A 21533-nucleotide genomic window follows, 5' to 3' on the forward strand; every position below is an offset into this window, starting at 1 on the left:
TGAACCCGTCGCTAAAAACTCACGACAGCTTTAACGAACACATTATGTTAATGAGCAGCCAGTCACTGGGCGTAGCTTTGCCCAAATAAGGATTGGCACTGGAACGATATCGGCAGTGACCCAAGTGGAGGTGACGTCATGTTCAAGAGCGCGGGGGAGGGGTGAATACCTTGATGACATGACGTCACTAGCGAGGTACACCTCCCCCTGGCGTTTCACGCCGATGAAGTAATGCTGAGTGGTGACGTCACAGAGCGGGATTGGAGTTTAAGTTGATTTAGATTCATTTTACATTGCTCCCTCCCTTGGGTGCGTGGGCTCAGCTACAACAACGTGGACATTATTGTGTATACACTGTGTGTGTGTGTACACTGTGTGTGTGTACACTGTGTGTGTGTACACAATGTGTATACACTGTGTGTGTGTACACTGTGTGTGTGTAAACTGTGTGTGTATACACTGTGTGTATACACTGTGTGTGTGTGTACACTGTGTGTGTGTACACTGTGTGTGTGTATACACTGTGTGTGTGTGTACACTGTGTGTGTGTACACTGTGTGTAGTGTGGGGCAGAGGTGGTGCATTGGACAGTCATCTCAGTCAGTCGACCCATAGGATCTTTTCATCAATTTATTTTCAATTTATTACTTTTATTTGTTATTATTTTATTATTAAAATGATAATTTATTATTGCTATCTTTTATTTTTCTATCTACGTGACTTTACCGAAAGAACCAGGAATATGGTAGCGCATTCTCTATTTATTGCCGAGGTTCAAGGTTCAAATCCGACAGGCATATCTGGCTACCCCAGTAACGTTCCCCACAACATGCACAGTCTGCTTAACAGCGGATGTCAAACAAACCACTGTGTCACTCACAACGCACATTGCATGTTGGTGTCACAGTCAATTGTGGCAATTCCAGACACTATCCAGAAATTTCGATTTAAAGCTTTCGTGACTGCAAGGATTCATCTTCTTTGGTTCTTACGGTAAAGTCACGTAGAATGAGAATAAAATAATAAATTGATAAAATAAAATAACACAATAATATTCTCACGACGTTTCGGCCACAACACAAGCGGCCTTCATCAGGTGAAGGGGACGAGACTGTCTGGAGGACAGCGCTGGAGCGAGAAAGCCACGCTGAGATCACGACCTTTAAGCTGTGTGAGAAGAAACAAAGCACCATGACAAAGGAATTAGCATATAATTTAGCATTGAAATGGCTGAGTGATTAGGTTGTGACTGGTCACAGAAAAGGCTATGTTAAAGTTAAAGCAAACACATCCGCAAAGGCACCCCTTGACAAAGGAATTAGCGTAGAATTTAGCATTGAAATAGCTAAGTTAAAGTATACACATCCGCAGAGGCACTCCTTGACAAAGGAATTAGCATAGAATTTAGCATTGAAATAGCTGAGTGATTAGCTTGTAACTGGTCACAGAAATAGCTATGTTAAAGTCAGAGCATATACATTCACCGAGGCACCTAGTACAAATCAAACAGGAGAATTTAGCATTGAAATAACTAGGCGAATTTAGCATTGAAATAACTGAGTGATTAGCTTGTGACTGGTCACAGAAATGGCTATGTTGAAGTTAAGGCCTACACATCTGAGCTATTCACAGTAACTGGGTATACAATACAATATATAATGAATACTATATAGTGAACCAATAAAAAATACTAAAATATAAATTACCTCAATGTTATCAATAAACTCTATATTCTCCAATCTGCTAAGCTACCAACAATAAGTCGTTATATATCACAATGCTATATGGCGAAAAATGGGTGGATTCTTACCCTCAACTTTAGCAACACGGATAGCTACGGGTCCTGTTCAGACGGACGAGTTCATCCATGGTCGGAACAGAGAAGGGGGAGAGAGACAGCTGCGAGGCGTTGTTATACTCCATGTTGTAAACCATACCATTAGCCGTGGTGTGAGAGGTATTAAGAGTCAATGCCAGCGAAAGAGCTGCGGTCTGAAGGTCATCGTAAAATACAATTAATTAAGAACGGAAATGGTTTAAAACATCTTTCCAATGGTTACTAAGCCAGAATCCATCTTCTCGGTTGAAATTGTCTCTGTGCTTGTATATGTGAATGGCCTCATGAACGAATCTCTCATGGTAGCCAGTTTAAGTTGATTTAGATTCATTTTCCATTGCTCCCTCCCTTGGGGTGTGAGCTCAGCAACAACAACGTGGACATTATTGTGTATACACTGTGTGTACACTGTGTGTGTACACTGTGTGTATGTACACTATGTGTATACATTGTGTGTGTGTACACTGTATGTGTACACTGTGTGTGCATGTACACTATGTGTATACACTGCGTGTGTGCACTGTGTGCCACTGTGTGTATACACTGTGTGTGTACACTGTGTATGTACACTATGTGTATACACTGTGTGTCACTGTGTGTCACTGTGTGTCACTGTGTGTGTGTACACTGTGTGTGTGACACTGTGTGTGTGTACACAGAGGAGGAGTTGGAGACGCTGCTGCTGAGACTGGAGCGTGCCACTAAGAGGTGGGGCCTTACCATCAGCCCCACCAAAACTAAGCACCTGCCTGGGTATTTTGTACCATCGGACACTCCACCCCCACAACTCCCAATCGGTGATGGGGCAGTTGTGGAGAGAGTGGAGAGTTTCCCATACCTGGGCAGTGTGCTTATGACTGGCTCCAGTTTAACAGCAGAGGTCTCCCTCCGAATCAGTCGAGCGGCAATATCTTTGCATCGGTTGCGTAACGCTGTGTGGAAGCTACCTGGTCTGTCGCTCCGCACTAAGCTTCAGGTCTTCTTGGCCACGGTCATTCCCTCCCTTCTCTACGCTTGCGAAACGTGGACCCCCCTAATGGAACATCTTCGCCGGTTATAAACATTTAGGCTGGCCTGCCTACGATCCATCCTGGGTTTAACCAGACTGGATTGTGTGAGGAGCTCACAAATCCTTGAAAGATCTGGGCAGGGTCCCATCGGTGAGCTCCTCCGGCAGGCAAGGCTGCGATGGCTGGGTCATGTAGCCCGCATGCCCAGCCACCGCATGCCGAAACAGCTTTTGTTTGGCCGGATTGAGGGGGCTAAGCGGGCGCGGCCCGGGCTAGAGAAGAGATGGAGTGATGTGGTACAGGAGGACGTGGAGCTGAGTGGACTTGCCGATGACTGGTACCAGCGGTGTCAAGATCGGCCTCTATGGAGGAGGCTCGTGAAGGATGCTACTGGGCAGTTGGAGGCAGTCGCCCTCCAACAACAACGGAGGGCGGAGAAGCGACGCTCAGAGCGAGTGGAGCGCCGGGTGGCTAAAGCACAGCAGGTTGGCACAGTAGGGGGCACAGGTGGTGCATCAGCCAGTCATCTCAGTCGACCCGTGGCACCTGGGTCTGCCCCGTGACCTCCTGCCAGCGGGCGTTCGACACTTCACGTGGCCTCAGGGTGCACATAGCCTGGCACAAGCGTCGTGGTGACGTCACCGCCACTTAGTGGCGAATGGCGGTTGTTGTTGTGTGTACACTGTGTGTGTGTGTACACTGTGTGTCCGAACCCCCGGCAAGGCCATCTACTTAATGACGAGAGAAAATTCACACGAAATGTCCTTTTCAATGAAGTCTTCCAGGTGTAAATTGATACAAGCTTTTAATGAAGAAATAAAATGATCTAATTCAAAACACAACACAATTCAAAGATGTTTCATTTTAAAACTTCAAAACGGAGCATGGGGTACTTGCGTGAATGCGTCCTTCATGTGCAAATGTTGTGACTTTCCTGGCCTGAAGGCCATCAATGTGTTGGACCATTAAATGGTGCACAGCGTCTCAACAACAGCAGTGGGGTTTGCTTCAACCGATAGGTAACGAACATCCAGACGTGAATCAGCAAGGAGCATTTCTAGTCCTAGTTAGACAAAATCTACGTCAACACATAAGACAAAACTACAATTCGTGTAACTTTCAAGTGGTATGCCTTGTAACTGATGAATGATCCGAGCGTGCTCCCTATTTAAAAGATAATGAGTTGCTCCAGAAGCAGACGCTTCGTGAAACACAAAAGTACCCTTTGACCTGTATCACAAGAACAACGGGTCTCACCCGAGTTCTCTGTACAGGTTACTTTCAAACACACACACTTTGTCCTAACATCACTTATTCAATGTTTGACCCTCAGAGACAAAACGTTACATGTAAGCACACAATCAGACAAGTATTCTAAATTATTGAAGGGCATATTAACATTGAATTACTGCAGCGAAATTGACTGCATCACGTTACATCGTATTAACAAGAAGCTATTTTTTTAAAAATACACCATCTGCTTAACAGTGTATGTAAACAAACTATTGTGTCATTCAAAACGAGTAAGCCATTGCATGCTGGCGTCTGAGTCAAAATTTTGCAAATTCTAAACATTACCTACAAACTACACAACTGAGATGACACATCAATCATCGCCCCCTACTGACAGGCTCTTGTCCACATGCAGGCTGGTGCAGGGCCACCACCTTGTGCCACACAGGGGCAGCTGCTACTTGGGGATGCTCTTCGAGTGTTTGAGATGCGATATGATACAAAACTCCGAATTGCTGAGGCAATTAAGCAAGCACCGTATAAATGCAAATATTATAACATAGTGAATGCTTGGGAGCTTATTGACTCTCGCTCCGGGTTAGAGATCTAGCCAAGCCACAGGTCCACAAATACTGGCCGCTCTTACTCTGCAAGTTGACAAAGGTGAATCTATTGGAGCTTCATTGTCTCAAGCTTACACATCGACTAACTGGTCTCCATTTGACTTTGTATTGTCGAAGAAGTCCAGCCACACCTCCACTTCCACAAACTGCTGGGAGTTTCCTCGCTCTGCCTCACAGTCAGAATTCTCCTCCTGCTTCACGTTGCCTCCATCGATGTGAAGGTCACCATTTTGGCGGTGAATCTTCATCTTCACATTTTACCATCATATTTTCGCTCTTCACTATCACTTCACCACATTTCACCATCACCTCTTCATATTTCACCTTGATACCTTTAAAAGTGTCCAAGCTGGGATTTTATTCTGGTTTTTGTTTCATGAGGGATGGGCTGATCACAGCACTTTGACTTTCACAAGATGATTTCAGACTGCGACTCCGCTCCTTGTGGATTTTCTGATGCCTGTGTGACTTCTCTGGTGTGTTTTAAGAGCAGATGACCGTGAAAATGCCTTCCCACACACACTGCACCTGAAGGGTTTCTCTCCCGTGTGTGTTCTCTGGTGTCTTTGAAGAACTGCTGACTGTGCAAATGCCTTCTCACACAGAGTGCACTTGAAGGGCTTCTCTCCTGTGTGTGTTCTCCAGTGTGCTTTAAGAGTAGATGAATCTGAAAATGCCTTCCCACACACAGTGCACTTGAAGGGTTTCTCTCCCGTGTGTGTTCTCTGGTGTGTTACAAGAGCAGATGACCGTGAAAATGCCTTCCCACACACACTGCACTTGAAGGGTTTCTCTCCCGTGTGTGTTCTCTGGTGTGCTTGAAGATTTGGTGACTGTGCAAACGCCTTCCCGCACAGAGTGCACCTGAAGGGTTTCTCTCCCGTGTGTGTTCTCTGGTGTGTTACAAGAGCAACCAACTTTGAAAATGCCTTCACACACATACTGCACTTGAAGGGTTTCTCTTCCGTGTGTGTTCTCTGGTGTGTTTTAAGATTAGACGAATCTGAAAATGCCTTCCCACACACACTGCACTTGAAGGGTTTCTCTCCTGTGTGTGTTCTCTGGTGTGTTACAAGAGCAGATGAGCATGAAAATGCCTTCAAACACATACTGCACTTGAAAGGTTTCTCTCCTGTGTGTGTTCTCTGGTGTTTCTGAAGAACTGATGGCCATGCAAATGCCTTGTTACACACACTACACTTGAAGGGTTTCTCTCCTGTGCGAGTTATCTGGTGCTGTGTAAAATTTACAGTCCGATCCGTGCTGTATGCACGCTGGTCGCTTGTTGTACCAAGCTGCTGTGCTGACTGCCTTTGCTCCATCAGACCAGCATCAGCTGCAAACAGAAAAAAGCATATCCACACCATCTACACGTCAGTATCGAGGCACAGAGGAATGCAAATATACACAGTCACATATCACTTACACGTCTTTACTTATTCATATATTCATGATATAGTGAAAAAGTTTCAAAAGTTCATCACACGGGCTGTTGTGGCACACAATGAGAGGGAAAATGGTTATAAACATGCCTGGAAGCCCTCGTATCTTCAAAATGAATGTTCACCCAAAACTCCGAGCACACAATTTCGGCTGTCTGGCTACAAAAGGAATATTTATAAAAGCTAAATTCAGCTGACATAGCAAAGGGTGTCGATGAAGCATGCATAACACGGGGGGGTGGGACCTCAAGGCCAGCACCCAGCGGCAGGGTAAACAGTGGGGTGGGAGGGAAAACCCCCTAGGCAGAGAAGAGTTGACTTAAGTTGGAGGGAGCGAGGGGATTATCGATGAGTCAACGGCGAGGAACGCAGGCACAGAGACAATGGGAAGGGGGGGGGGATGACGCGACCCCCCCCCACCCCCCCAACGGCCAGAGCGCTCAAAACGGCTGCAAAGAGGATTCGATTGGATGCGCAGGATGACGTCATGTGCCCCGGGGGTTAAGGGGGGCTTTGGAGACATAAGGGGGCCAGAGGGGCGGATTGAATCAGAGTCCTTCTGGAGCGGCGGAGGAGACCAGCCATCCTCAGCGTCCGTGCGCCGCATGCAAGGTGGAGCTGGAAACGATCGGACAGAAAAAGTCCCCGAGGCGAGCATCTTCCCCAGCCCCCATTGGGCAGCCGAAGAGGTGAGTGGGTACGGGAAGGGGGGCCAATTCAGTCAGCTCGAGCTTGGGGGATAGACGCACTCTGCGACTGCCAGGTGACAGGAGGTTAGGCGCTGTCCGAAGGGTGCTGGCTGGAGGGGGCCATAAACGGGGGTCCCCTATTCGGAAATAAATCTGAGCACAGACTGACGTTGTGACGCGTGGTGCATGTGTGCGTGTGAAGAGCGGTGGGACAGCGGTCGGCGTACAACGGTGTGTGGGTGACTATAAATCAGTGTGGGTGTGTCGCGCGCGCATATTAAAATACCAACGGTTGCTCGCGCCGGTGCGTGTCTGTGCGTGCACCGCAGTGTTAACGGTGAGACACACGAGTGTCACGTGTGTCTGTACGTGCACCGCGGTGTTAACGGTGAGACACACGAGTGTCACTAGTGTCTGTGTGTGCACCGCGGTGTTAACGGTGAGACACACGCGAGTGTCACTAGTGTCTGTGTGTGCACCGCGGTGTTAACGGTGAGACACACGCGAGTGTCACTAGTGTCTGTGTGTGCACCACGGTGTTAACGGTGAGACACACGCTAGTGTCACTAGTGTCTGTGCGTGCACCACGGTGTTAACGGTGAGACACACGCTAGTGTCACTAGTGTCTGTGCGTGCACCACGGTGTTAACGGTGAGACACACGCGAGTGTCACCAGTGTCTGTGTGTGCACCGCGATGTTAACGGTGAGACACACGCGAGTGTCACTAGTGTCTGTGTGTGCACCACGGTGTTAACGGTGAGACACACGCTAGTGTCACTAGTGTCTGTGTGTGCACCGCAGTGTTAACGGTGAGACACACACGAGTGTCACTAGTGTCTGTGTGTGCACCGCAGTGTTAACGGTGAGACACATGCTAGTATCACTAGTGTCTGTGCGTGCACCACAGTGTTAACGGTGAGACACACGTGAGTGTCACTAGTGTCTGTGTGTGCACCGCGGTGTTAACGGTGAGACACATACGAGTGGGTGGGTGGGGGGGGGCATCAGCCCCCACCCATTAGACGTGGCGCCCCCCCCCCGCTCGTGGTGAGAGGGAGATCAGCCCCTACGTAATGGGGAGTGGGGGGGGGCATCAGCCCCCACAAACGCTGGGGATGAACAGATCCGACTTCAGCTGCATGTGTGTGTTGTGTTAACTTCCTGTTTCCATTCGTATAAAGTTCCAGAGGAAAACAAAAATAAACTATTGTTTTGATATAACCTCCGTGTGCAATAGAGTTAATAGACTTTACTGCAAACACAAACTTGACACTGTCACACACTGCCATGAGTAAACAGGTGGTGGTGTGACCAGAACCATGCCTGGCCACCTTCATCTGCTCAGCATTAATTCTTCCTCACTCCCTCAATGAATCGAGAATCAATCAACATAGCCGAGGTTATCCGTGTCTCTGTCTCTCTCTCCCCGTGGTGAAGGTGTTCCCCTCCACACATTCAGAGTCAACAGCGGCACGCGCTTAGCGTCTTTGACCGATAGATACATTGACGCATGTATTGTTGGTTCTTTCAGTAAAGTCACGTAGATAGAAAATAAACATAACAGATTAAATTTAATAAGATAAAGACCACTTGTGTTGCGATCGAAACGACGTGGTTTTTGCTTTATTTTAAAAAAATATATTTTTCATTTAATTTATTATCTATTATTTTTATTTTATTTTCTATCTACGTGACTTTACCGAAAGAACCAAGAATATTAATCCCTGCAGTCACCAAAGTTTTAAGTCAAAACATTCACACACGTTGACAAAGCCTCACCTTGTGTTGTTGTGGGCAGGTCGCTTCTGATAACAAGAGCGGTATAGCAGCTCAAGCGGGCTTGGCCTGCTAACAAAAGAAAATAAAAACTGCGTGAATATTTACAATGAAACAAAGTTACAAAGTGGCGAGCCGGGTGAAGACAAATTAAACTTAAGCGAGATAATTAAAGAGAACGCAATCAGGCGAGGGCAGGAGGCAAGGCCCCGCGTGGCTAGGCCCCGCGCTGTAAAGTTCCAACCTGGACATCGATTCCCATGCTCGCTGCTACTCAACTGACATCCCTACGCGAGAGAGCGAGGCGCTACCTTGGTAAACAACAACAACCACTACAACCACCACCACAACAACCACAATCGCAATGAGAATTTTTCACCTCAGATTTCAGTGCCTGTTATCTCGTGACGTCACGCAGCAGCAGGTGACGTGACGTCACTTCCGGGGTACGAGGCACGATCCTCCCACAATGAGCGGCTCCGTAAATAAATAAATTATACAATGAATAAATTATGTTAATGTTGCGCCCAAATGTCGTGGGTGCTGAACCCGTCGCAATAAACTCGCGACGGCTTTAACGATACACATTATGTTAATGAGCCTCCAGTCACTGGGCGTAGCTTTGCCCAAATAAGGATTGGCACTGGAACGATATCGGCAGTGACCCAAGCGGAGGTGACATCATGTGCAAGAGCGCGGTGGACGGGGGAGGGGTGAATACGTTGGTGACATGATGTCACTAGCGAGGTACACCTCCCCCTGGCGTTTCACGCCGATGAGGTAATGCAGAATTTGGACGTCACAGAGTTGGAGTTTAAGTTGATTTAGATTCATTTTCCATTGCTCCCTCCCTTGGGTGTGTGAGCTCAGCAACAACGTGGACATTATTGTGTATACACTGTGTGTGTGTGAGCTCAGCAACAACGTGGACATTATTGTGTATACACTGTGTGTGTGTGTACACTGTGTGTGTGTACACTATGTGTATACACTGTGTCACTGTGTGTCGCTGTGTGTGTCACTGTGTGTCACTGGGTGCGTCACTGTGTGTCACTGTGTGTGTGTCACTATGTCACTGTGTGTGTACACTGTGTGTGTATACACTGTGTGTACCCTGTGTGTGTACACTGTGTATACACTGTATGTACACCGTGTGTACACTGTGTGTGTACACTGTGTATACCCTGTGTGTGTACACTGTGTGTGTGTACACTGTGTGTGTGTACACTGTGTGTATACACTGTGTGTGTACAGTGTATGTGTACACTGTGTGTATACACTGTGTGTATAAACTCTGTGCCACTGCGTGTGTGTACACTGTGTGTATATATACACTGTGTGTGTACCCTGTGTGTGTACACTGTGTGTATACACTGTATGTACACTGTGTGTACACTGTGTATACCCTGTGTGTGTACACTGTGTATACACTGTGTGTGTGTGTGTACACTGTGTATGTGTGTACACTATGTGTATACACTGTGTGTACACTGTGTGTGTACACTGTGTGTGTGTACACTGTGTGTGTGCATTGTGTGTACACTGTGTGTCGCTGTGTGTGTCGCTGTGTGTGTCACTGTGTGTGTCACTGTGTGTGTCACTGTGTCACTGTGTGTGTCACTGTGTGTGTGTCACTGTGCCTGGCACAAGCGTCGTGGTGACGTCACCACCACTTAGTTGCGAATGGCGATTGTTGTTGTGTCACTGTGTCACTGTGCGTCTGTCACTGTGTGTGTCAGTGTGTGTACACTGTGTGTGTACACTGTGTATGTGTACACTATGTGTGTACACTGTGTGTGTACACTATGTGTATACACTGTGTGTACACTGTGTGTGTACAGTGTGTGTAAACTATGTGTATACACTGTGTGTGTGTACACTGTGTGTGTGTACACTGTTTGTGTGTACACTGTGTACACTGTTTGTGTGTGTACACTGTGTCTACACTGTGTGTGTACACTGTGTATACACTGTGTGTATACACTGTGTGTGTGTACACTGTGTATAAACTGCGTGTGTACACTGTGTGTGTACACTGTTTGTGTCCGCATTGAACCGAACCCCCGGCAAGGCCATCTACTTAATGACGAGAGAAAATTCACACGAAATGTCCTTTTCAATGAAGTCTTCCAGATGTAAATTGATACAAGCTTTTAATGTTTAAATGTTGTGACTTTCCTGGCCTGAATGCCGTCAATGTGTTGGACCCTTATTGGTGCACAGCGTCTCAACAACAGCAGTGGGGTTTGCTTCAACCGATGGTTACGAACATCCAGACGAGAATTAGCAAGGTGCATTTCTAGTCCCAATTAGACAAAATCTACGTCAACACGTAAGACAAAACTACAATTCGTGTTGTAGAGAATGTACCTCCTCCTATACGTGTAACTTTCAAGTGGTATGCCTTGTAACTGATTAATGATCCGAGCGTGCTCCCTATTTCAAAGACCATGAGTTGCTCCAGAGGCAGATGCTTCGTGAAACACAAAAGTACCCTTTGACCTGTATCACAAGAACAACGGGTCTCACCTGAGTTCTCTGTACAGGTTACTTCCAAACACACACACACACTTTGACGTAACATCACTTATTCATTGTTTGACCCTCAGGCAAAATGATACATGCACGCGCACAATCAGACAAGTATTCATTCTAAATCATTGACGGGCATATTAACAACATTGAATTACTGCAGCGAAATTGACTGCATCACGTTACATCGTATTAACAAGAAGCTATTTTACAAATACGCACCGTCTGCTTAACAGTGTATGTACAACGTACTATTGTTGCGTCATTCAAAACGAGTAGGCCATTGCATGCTGGCGTCTGGGTCAAAATGTAGCAAATTTTAAACATTACGCTACAAATAATAAATCACGGCGTTTCGATGGCAACACAAGCAATCGTCATCAGGTGGGACAAGCACAGCAGCAATAAGAAACTACTGGAGTAGGCGCCTACTACTTCAGCAGTTTCTCTTGCTGTGGTTGTCCCACCTGATGACGATTGCTTGTGTTGTGATCTAAACGCCGTGGTCAGTTATGTTTCTACCCACGTGGTGACTTTACCGAAATAACTCAAAAATGTGGATTCCTGCAGTCACGAAAGCTTCGAATCAAGATTGCCTACAAACTACACAACTGAGAGGACGCATCAATCATCGCCTCCTACTGACAGGCTCTTGTCCACATGCAGGCTGGTGCAGGGCCACCACCTTGTGCCACACAGGGGCAGCTGCTACTTGGGGATGCTCTTCGAGCGTTTCAGACGAGACACGAAACTCCGAGTTGCTGAGGCGGTTAAGCGAGCAAAGCGTAAAAGCAATTATCATGAGAACATCGTGAATGCTTGGGAGCTGCTTGGCTCTCGCTCCTGGTCAGAGATTGACCCAACCCACAGGTCCACAAAGACTGGCCGCTCTTACTCTGCAGGTTGAACCTAGGAAATGAGTGTTCAACTTCACATTCTTGTCATTAAAGGCCTGTGACAAAGGTGCATCTATTGTAGCGACATCGTCTCTGGCTTACACATCTACCGGGTCTCCACTTGACTTTGGATTGTCTCGGAGGAAGTCCACCCACACCTCCACTTCCACAAACTGCTGGGAGTTGCCTCGCTCTGCCTCACAGTCAGAATTCTCATGCTTCACGTTGCCTCCATCGATGTGAAGGTCCCATTTTGGAGTTGAATCTTCATCTTCACATTTCACCTTCACTTCTTCCCTCTTCACCATCACTTCTTCATATTTCACCTTCACTTCTTCGCTCTTCACCATCACTTCTTCACATTTCACCTTCACTTCTTCGCTCTTCACCATCACTTCTTCCCTCTTCACCATCACCTCTTCATATTTCACCTCGATACCTTTAAAAGTGTCCAAGCTGGGATTTTCTTCCGGTTCGTGTTTCATGAGGGATGGGCTTATTGCGGCACTTTGACTTTCACAAGCTGATTTCAGACTCCACTCCTTGTGGACCTTCTGATGCTTTTGTGTTTTCTGGTGCACTTGAAGATGTTGTTGCTGTGCAAACGCTATCCCGCACGGAGTGCACCTGAAGGGTTTCTCTCCCGTGTGTTCTCTGGTGTATTTGAAGATATGATGAATCTGCAAACGCCTTCCCACACACACTGCACTTGAAGGATTTCTCTCCTGTGTGAGTTCTCTGGTGTTCTACAAGAAGAGATGAATGTGCAAACGCCTTCACGCACACACTGCACTTGAAGGGTTTCTCTCCCGTGTGTGTTCTCTGGTGTATTACAAAAGCAGATGAATATGCAAACGCCTTCCCACACACAGTGCACTTGAAGGGTTTCTCTCCCGTGTGTGTTCTCTGGTGTATTAGAAGAGCAGATGAATGTGCAAACGCCTTCCCACACACACTGCACTTGAAGGGTTTCTCTCCCGTGTGTGTTCTCTGGTGTTCTACAAGAAGAGATGAACGTGCAAACGCCTTCACGCACACACTGCACTTGAAGGGTTTCTCTTCCGTGTGTGTTCTCTGGTGTATTACAAAAGCAGATGAATATGCAAATGCCTTCCCACACACAGTGCACTTGAAGGGTTTCTCTCCCGTGTGTGTTCTCTGGTGTATTACAAGAGCAGATGAATGTGCAAACGCCTTCCCACACACACTGCACTTGAAGGGTTTCTCTCCCGTGTGTGTTCTCTGGTGTTCTACAAGAAGAGATGAACGTGCAAACGCCTTCACGCACACACTGCACTTGAAGGGTTTCTCTCCCGTGTGAGTTCTCTGGTGTTCTACAAGAGCAGATGAACGTGCAAATGCCTTCCCACACACACAGCACTTGAAGGGTTTCTCTCCCGTGTGAGTTCTCTGGTGTTCTACAAGAGCAGATGCACGTGCAAATGCCTTCCCACACACACTGCACTTGAAGGGTTTCTCTCCTGTGTGAGTTCTCTCGTGCTGTGTGAAATCTCCAGTACGATCCGTGCTGTATGCACACCGGTCGCATTGGAGCCTTGTCCTACCGAGCTGTGCTGAGCGCATTTGCTCCATCAGACCAATTCTGCGGAGGAAGCGTCAGAGGAAGCGTCAGCTGCAGACAGAAAAAAATAATATCCACACCATCTACACGTCAGTATCGAGGCACAGAGGAATGCATATATAGTCACATGTGACTTACACGTCTATATTCATATATTCATGATGTAGTAAAAACGTTTCCCAAATTCATCACAGGGCTGTTATGGCACACAATGAGAGGGCAAATGGTTATAAATATGCCTGGAAGCCCTCGTATCTTCAAAATGAATGTTAACCCAAAACTCCAAGCACACAATTTCGGCGGTCTGGCTACAAAAGGAATATTTATGAGAGCTAAATTCAGCTGACATAGCAAAGGGTGTTGAAAACAATACTATTTGTGTTAGGCAGAAATTCATAAATTAATGTTCAATCGCAACTTAGAGGTGTGAATCCAGGCTCAGATGTCCTTGAATGCTGGGATGAACAGTTCTAACTTCAGCTGCATGTGTGTGCTGTGTTCACCTCCTGTTTCCATTCTTATAAAGAGTTCCAGAGGAAAACAAAAATAAACTATTGTTATGATATAACCTCCGTGTTCAACAGAGTTAATAGACGTTACTGCAAACACAAACTGTACACTGTCACTGGGTAAACAGGCGGTGGCGTGTCTAGAATCACGCCTGGCCACCTTCATCTGCATGGCATGAATGCTTCCTCACTCCACCAAGTAATTAATTGAGGATCAACGAACATATCCGAGGCTAACTGGAGTTTGCGTGTCTCTCTCCGTGGTGAGATGTTAACTACCTCACCTGGTATACAGGAAGTCGTGGGTTCGATCCCGACCCTGACGCCTGCTGTATATTTGGAGTTTGCGTCACTCCGTATAGCATCTTTGACCGATAGACATTGACACACGTATTCTTGTTGATTTCGGTAAAGTTACGTAGATAGAAAATAACAATAATTGATAATACAATTACATTAAATAAAGACCACTTGTGTTGCGATCAAAACGACGTGAGTTGTTTTGCTTTATTTGGAATTATTCATTTATTTTATTGTTATTTTTATTTAATTTTCTATCTACGTGACTTTACCGAAAGAACCAAGAATATTAATTCCTGCAGTCACCAAAGTTTTAAGTCAAAACATTCACACACGTTGACAAAGCCCCACCTTGTGTTGTTGTGGGCAGGTCGCTTCTGATAACAAGAGCGGTATAGCAGCTCAAGCGGGCTTGGCCTGGTAACAAAAGAAAATAAAAACTGCGTGAATATTTGCAATAAAACAAAGTTACAAAGTGGCGAGCCGGGTGAAGACAAATTAAACTTAAGCGAGATAATTAAAGTGAACGCAATCAGGCGAGGGCAGGAGACAAGGCCCCGCGTGGCTAGGCCCCGCGCTGTAAAGTTCCAACCTGGACATCGATTCCCATGCTCGCTGCTACTCAACTGACATCCCTACGAGAGAGAGCGAGGCTCTACCTTGGTAAACAACAACAACAACCACCACCACAACCACCACCACCACAACGATGAGAATTTCTCACCTCGGATTTCAATGCAAGCGCGCACACGGCAGCTTCCTGTTGCCTCGCGACAGCAGGAAGTAGTATGACGTCACTTCCCTCCCACGAGCGGCTCTCTAACTGAATAAATTATATTTTGATTTAAAGCTTTCGTGACTGCAGTAATTCATATTCTTAGTTTTTTCGGTAAAGTCACGTTGAAGAGAAACAACAAAATAATAAAAAATATATAAAACAATAAAAAATTCTCACGACGTTTCGACCATAACTCAAACGGTCATCTTCAGGTGTGTTGGTTTGCATAAATTTATTTTAAAAAAAGATCTCCAAAATCTTGAATAAACACAAGATCCAGGTCCGTTTCAACACATTACATAAAATCCGTGATCTGGTTCCGTCTGTAAAAGATGTGATTCCGGACATACAATACCCTGGTGTCTACAAACTAAGTTGCCTCTGTGGTAGTAGTTACATTGGAGAAACCAAACGCCATGTCTCGGACCGCATTCGTGAACATAAAGCAGACCTTAAACACGGTAGGACCAACACCTCGGCCGTAGCAGATCATTGTTCTAATTCAGTAGGCTCACATGCCATTGACTTTTCCAAGACGGAGGTTCTTTGTAAGCCATCTGGCTTCCATGAGAGATTCGTTCATGAGGCTATCCACATATACAAGCACAGAGACAATTTCAACCGAGAAGATGGATTCTGTCTTAACAATCATTGGAAAGATTTGATAAACCATTTCAGTTCTTAATTGATTGTTCACGCTTACAGTGGCTTTCAGACAGCATACATTATAAAAAAATTTCGTCTCCCCCCTCCTCTTTTCAAAAAATATAGATGGACTAGTCCTGGGCAAACTGCCAAATCGCTGCGCGTGACGCTAACGTTTTTTAAATAAATAAATTAATGCGCCGTTTAAAAATAAATTTATGCAAACCAACACACCTGAAGATGACCGTTTGAGTTATGGTCGAAACGTCGTGAGAAATTTTTTAATTGTTTTATATATTTAATTATTTTGTTGTTTCTCTTCAACGTGACTTTACCGAAAAAACTAAGAATATGAATAAATTATGTTAATGAAACCGGCCCCACGTCGAGGGATGGGGGCGTGGGCGCTGAACCCGTCGCAATAAACTCGCGACGGCTTTAACGGACACATTATGTTAATGAGCCACCAGTCACTGGGCGTAACTGTGCCCAAATAAGGATTGCCACTGGAACGATATCGGCAGTGACCCATGCGGAGGGGACGTCACGCTCAAGAGCGCGGTGGACGGGGGAGGGGTGAATACCTTGGTGACATGACGTCACTAGCGAGGTACACCTCCCCCTGGCGTTTCACGCCGATGAGGTACTGCAGAGTGGTGACGTCACAGAGTTGCAGTTTAAGTTAATTTAGATTAATTTTCCATTGCTCCCTCCCTTTGGTGTGTGAGCTCAGCAACAACGTGGACATTATTGTGCATACACCGTGTGTGTGTATACACTGTGTGTCACTGTGTGTCGCTGTGTCACTGAGTACCTGGTGCGGTGTGTAAATATCGCCACTAGGGAGACAAAGGCGGTCGGGCGTGGTGCTGGCCACCCACCCCCTCGTGTACCGTTCCGGCCTTCATAGGTGCTCGCTAACAGCACTTGCCCCTACAGTCTGTTAAGGCTATACGGGGATCTTTGTCTTTGTGTGTCACTGTGCCTGGCACAAGCGTTGTAGTGACGTCACCGCCACTTAGTGGCGAATGGCGGTTGTTGTTGTGTCACTGTGTGTAACTGTGTGTGTGTACACTGGCTCCAGTTTAACAGCAGAGGTCTCACTCCGAATCAGTCGAGTGGCAATATCTTTTCATCGGTTGCGTAACGCTGTGTGGAAGCTACCTGGTCTGTCGCTCCGCACTAAGCTTCAGGTCTTCTTGGCCACGGTCATTCCCTCCCTTCTCTACGCTTGCGAAACGTGGACCCTCTTAATGGAACATCTTCGCCGGTTAGAAACATTTAGGCTGGCCTGCCTACGATCCATCCTGGGTTTAACCAGACTGGATTGTGTGAGGAGCTCACAAATCCTTGAAAGATCTGGGCAAGGTCCCATCGGTGAGCTCCTCCGGTGGGCAAGGCTGCGATGGCTGGTTCATGTAGCCCACATGCCCAGCCACCGCATGCCGAAACAGCTTTTGTTCGGCCGGATCGAGGGGGCTAAGCGGGCGCGGCACGGGCTAGAGAAGAGATGGAGTGATGTGGTACAGGAGGACGTGGAGCTGAGTGGACTTGCCGATGACTGGTACCAGCGGTGTCAAGATCGGCTTCTGTGGAGGAGGCTCGTGAAGGATGCTACTGGGCAGTTGGAGGTATTCGCCCTCCAACAACAATGGAGGGCGGAGGAGCGACGCTCAGAACGAGCGGAGCGCCGGGTGGCTAAAGCACAGCAGGTTGGCACAGTAGGGGGCACAGGTGGTGCATCAGCCAGTGATCTCAGTCAGTCGACCCGTGGCACCTGGGTCTGCCCCGTGACCTCCTGCCAGCGGGCGTTCGACACTTCACGTGGCCTCAGGGTGCACATAGCTTGGCACAAGTGTCGTGGTGACGTCACCGCCACTTAGTGGCGAATGGCGGTTGTTGTTGTGTACACTGTGTGTGTACACTGTGTCACTGTGTTTGTACACTCTGTGTGTACATACACTGTGTGTGTACCCTGTGTGTGTACACTGTGTGTACACTGTGTACACTGTGTGCACACTGTGTGTGTACATTGTGTGTACACTGTGTATAAACTGTGTGTGTACACTGTGTGTGTACAATGTGTGTGTACATTGTATGTGTACACTGTGTGTATACTGTGTGTACAGTGTGTGTGTACACTGTGTATACTGTGTGTACACTGTGTGCACTGTGTGTACATTGTGTGTACACTGTGTGTGTGCACACTGTGTGTGTTTACACTGTTTGTACACTGTTTGTGGCCGAACCCCCGGCAAGGCCATCTACTTAATGACGAGAGAAAATTCACACGAAATGTCCTTTTCAGTGAAGTCTTCCAGATGTAAATTGATACAAGCTTTTAATGAAGAAATAAAATCATCCAATTCAAAACACAACACAATTCAAAGATGTTTCATTTTAAAACTTCAAAACGGAGCATGGGGTACTTGCGTGAATGCGTCCTTCGTGTGCAAATGTTGTGACTTTCCTGGCCTGAAGGCCGTCAATGTGATGGACTATTATTGGTGCACAGCGTCTCAACAACAGCAGTGGGGTTTGCTTCAACCGATAGGTACGAACATCCGGACGTGAATGAGCAAGGTGAATTTCTAGTCCCAGTTAGACAAAATCTACGTCAACACGTAAGACAAAACTACAATTCGTGTTGTAGAGAATGTACCTCCTCATATAGTGTAACTTTTAAGTGGTATGCCTTGTAACTGATGAATGATCCGAGCATGCTCCCTATTTCAAAGACAATGAGTTTCTCCAGAGGCCGACGCTTCGTGAAACACAAAAGTACCCTTTGACCTGTATCACAAGAACAACGGGTCTCACCTGAGTTCTCTGTACAGGTTACTTCCAAACACCCACACACACTTTGTCCTAACATCACTTAATCTAGATTTGACCCTCAGACAAAATGTTACATGCACACGCACAATCAGACAAGTATTCATTCTAAATTATTGACAGGCATTTTAACAAAATTCAATTACTGCAGTGAAATAGACTGCATCAGGTTACATCGTATTAACAAAAAGCTATTTTAAAAATATATGCGCCGTCTGCTTAACAGTGTATGTACAACGTACTATTGCCATTTGCATGCTGGCATCTCGGTCAAAATTGATAACATTCTAAACATTACCTACAAAGTCACGTAGAAGGGAAATAATAAGATAATAAAATAATCAAATAAAATTCTCACGACGTTTCGGCTTCTTGCGAACGTCGTGAGAATTTTATTTTATGTTTAATTTTTATTATCTTATTATTTCCCTTTTACGTGACTTTACCGAAAGAACCAAGACGAAGAATCCCTGCATTCACGAAAGCTTTAAATAGAAAAATTACCTACAAACTCCACAACTAAGATGCCAAATCAACCAACACCCGCTACTGACAGGATCTTGTTCACATGCAGGCCGGTGCAGGGCCACCACCTTGTACCACACAGGGGCAGCTGCTACTTGGGGATGCTCTTCGAGTGTCTGAAACGGGATACAAAACTCCGAGTTGCTGAGGTAATCTTGATTTGAAGTTTGTGACTGCAGGGATCCATACTCCTTGGTTCTTTCGGTAAAGTCACGTAGGGGCGATTAAGCAGGCACCATATAAATGCAATTGATAAAATAGTGAATGCTGGGGAGCTTATTGGTTCTCGCTCCTGGTTAGAGATCAACCCAACCCACAGGTCCACAAAGACTGGCCGCTCTTACTCTGCAGGTTGAACCTAGGACCTGAGTGTTCAACTTCGCATTCTTTTCATTAAAGGCCTGTGACAAAGGTGCATCTATTGTAGCGACATCGTCTCTGGCTTACACATCTACCAGGTTTCCACTTGACTTTGTATTGTCTCGGAGAGTCCACCCACACCTCCACTTCCACAAACTGCTGGGAGTTGCCTCACTCTGCCTCAGTCAGAATTCTCCTCCTGCTTCACAATGTAAAGGTCCCATTTTGGAGTTGAATCTTCATCTTCACATTTTACCTTCACTTCTTCGCTCATCACTTCTTCCCTCTTCATCATCACCTCTTCATATTTCACCTTGATAACTTTAAAAGTGTCCAAGCTGGGATTTTCTTCCGGTTCTTGTTTCATGAGGGATGGGCTCATTGCGGCACTTTGACTTTCACAAGCTGATTTCAGACTCCACTCCTTGTGGATCTTCTGATGCTTCTGTGTTCTCTGGTGTACTTGAAGATTTGATGAATGTGCACATGCCTTCCCGCAAACACTGCACTTGAAGGGTTTCTCTCCCGTGTGTGTTCTCTGGTGTGTTTTAAGAGCAGATGACTGTGAAAATGCCTTTCCACACACACTGCACCTGAAGGCTTTCTCTCCCGTGTGTGTTCTCTGGTGTTTTTTAAGAGTAGATGAATCTGAAAATGCCTTTCCACACACACTGCACTTGAAGGGTTTCTCTCCCGTGTGTGTTCTCTGGTGTGTTTTAAGAGTAGATGAATCTGAAAATGTCTTCCCACAAACAGTGCACTTGAAGGGTTTCTCTCCCGTGTGTGTTTTCTGGTGTGCTTGAAGATTTGGTAACTGTGCAAACGCCTTCCCGCACAGAGTGCACCTGAAGGGTTTCTCTCCGGTGTGTGTTCTCTGGTGTGTTTTAAGATTAGACAAATCTGAAAATGCATTCACACACACACTGCACTTGAAGGGTTTCTCTCCTGTGTGTGTTCTCTGGTGTATTTTAAGAGCAGATGACTGTGAAAATGCCTTCCCACACACAGTGCACTTGAAGGGTTTCTCTCCCGTGTGTGTTCTCTGGTGGGTCTCAAAACTGATGGCCATGCAAATGCCTTGTCACACACAGTGCACCTGAAGGGTTTCTCGCCTGTGCGAGTTCTCTGGTGCTGTGTAAAATTTCCAGTCCGATCCGTGCTGTATGCACGCTTTTCGCATTGTTGGCTTGTTGTACCAAGCTGCTGTGCTGACTGCCTTTGCTCCATCAGACCAACATCAGCTGCAGACAGAAAAAAGAATATCCACACCATCTACACGTCAGTATCGAGGCACAGAGGAATGCAAATATACACAGTCATATATCACTTGCACGTCTTTACTTATTCATTATATAGTGAAAAAGTTTCAAAAATTCATCACACGGGCTGTTGTGGCACACAATGAGAGGACAAATAGTTATAAACATGCCTGGAAGCCCTCGTATCTTCAAAATGAATGTTCACCCAAAACTCGGTGCACACAATTTCGGCTGTCTGGCTACAAAAGGAATATTTATAAAAGCTAAATTCAGCTGACATAGCAAAGGGTGTTGATGAAGCATACACAACACGGGGGGGTGGAACCTCAAGGCCAGCATCCAGCGGCAAGGTAAACAGTGGGGTGGGAGGGAAAAGCCCCTAGGCAGATAAGAGTTGACTTAAGTTGGAGGGAGCGAGGGGATTATCGATGAGTCAACGGCGAGGAACGCAGGCACAGAGACAATGGGAAGGGGGGGGATGACGCGACCCCCCCCCCCCCAACGGCCAGAGCGCTCAAAACGTCCGAAAAGAGGATTCGATTGGATGCGCAAGGATGACGTCATGTGACCCGGGGGTTAAGGGGGACTTTGGAGATGTAAGGAGGCCGGAGGGGCGGAATGTATCAGAGTTCATCTGGAGCGGCGAAGGAGACCAGCCGTCCTCAGCGTCCGTGCGACGCATGTGGGGTGGAGCTGGAAAC

General features: G+C 46.5%; 1 protein-coding gene across 1 annotated transcript; it reads right to left on the bottom strand.

The window, feature by feature from the left end:
- Nucleotides 1-3735: 3735 nt before the first annotated feature.
- LOC116937413 (uncharacterized) lies at nt 3736-20810 on the bottom strand. Its single transcript, XM_076061061.1, has 3 exons — nt 20037-20810; nt 12730-13539; nt 3736-5800 (listed from the first exon to the last, which is right to left on the bottom strand). Exons 1-3 carry the CDS (start codon nt 20640-20642, stop codon nt 5126-5128), a joined length of 2091 nt encoding a protein of 696 aa, XP_075917176.1. The 5' UTR covers nt 20643-20810; the 3' UTR covers nt 3736-5125.
- Between the last annotated feature and the right edge of the window lie 723 nt (nt 20811-21533).

The sequence above is a fragment of the Petromyzon marinus genome, unplaced genomic scaffold (genome assembly GCF_048934315.1).
Source record: "Petromyzon marinus isolate PM22_M1 ecotype Great Lakes invasive population unplaced genomic scaffold, UKy_Petmar_22M1.pri1.0 PM_G_Scaffold_27, whole genome shotgun sequence".
Taxonomy (NCBI): Eukaryota; Metazoa; Chordata; class Hyperoartia; order Petromyzontiformes; family Petromyzontidae; genus Petromyzon; species Petromyzon marinus.

Excerpts from the sequence above, each read along its gene's own strand:
- LOC116937413 (XM_076061061.1), bottom strand. The coding sequence starts at position 20,642 with ATGGCCATCAGTTTTGAGACCCACCAGAGAACACACACGGGAGAGAAA. Across the intron at positions 13,540-20,036 it reads CACATTCATCAAATCTTCAA|CACGAGAGAACTCACACAGG; the intron begins GTACACCAGAGA and ends GATTTCACACAG. Across the intron at positions 5,801-12,729 it reads AGTGCAGTGTGTGTGGGAAG|GCATTTTCATGCTCATCTGC; the intron begins GCGTTTGCAGAT and ends ATGTGTTTGAAG.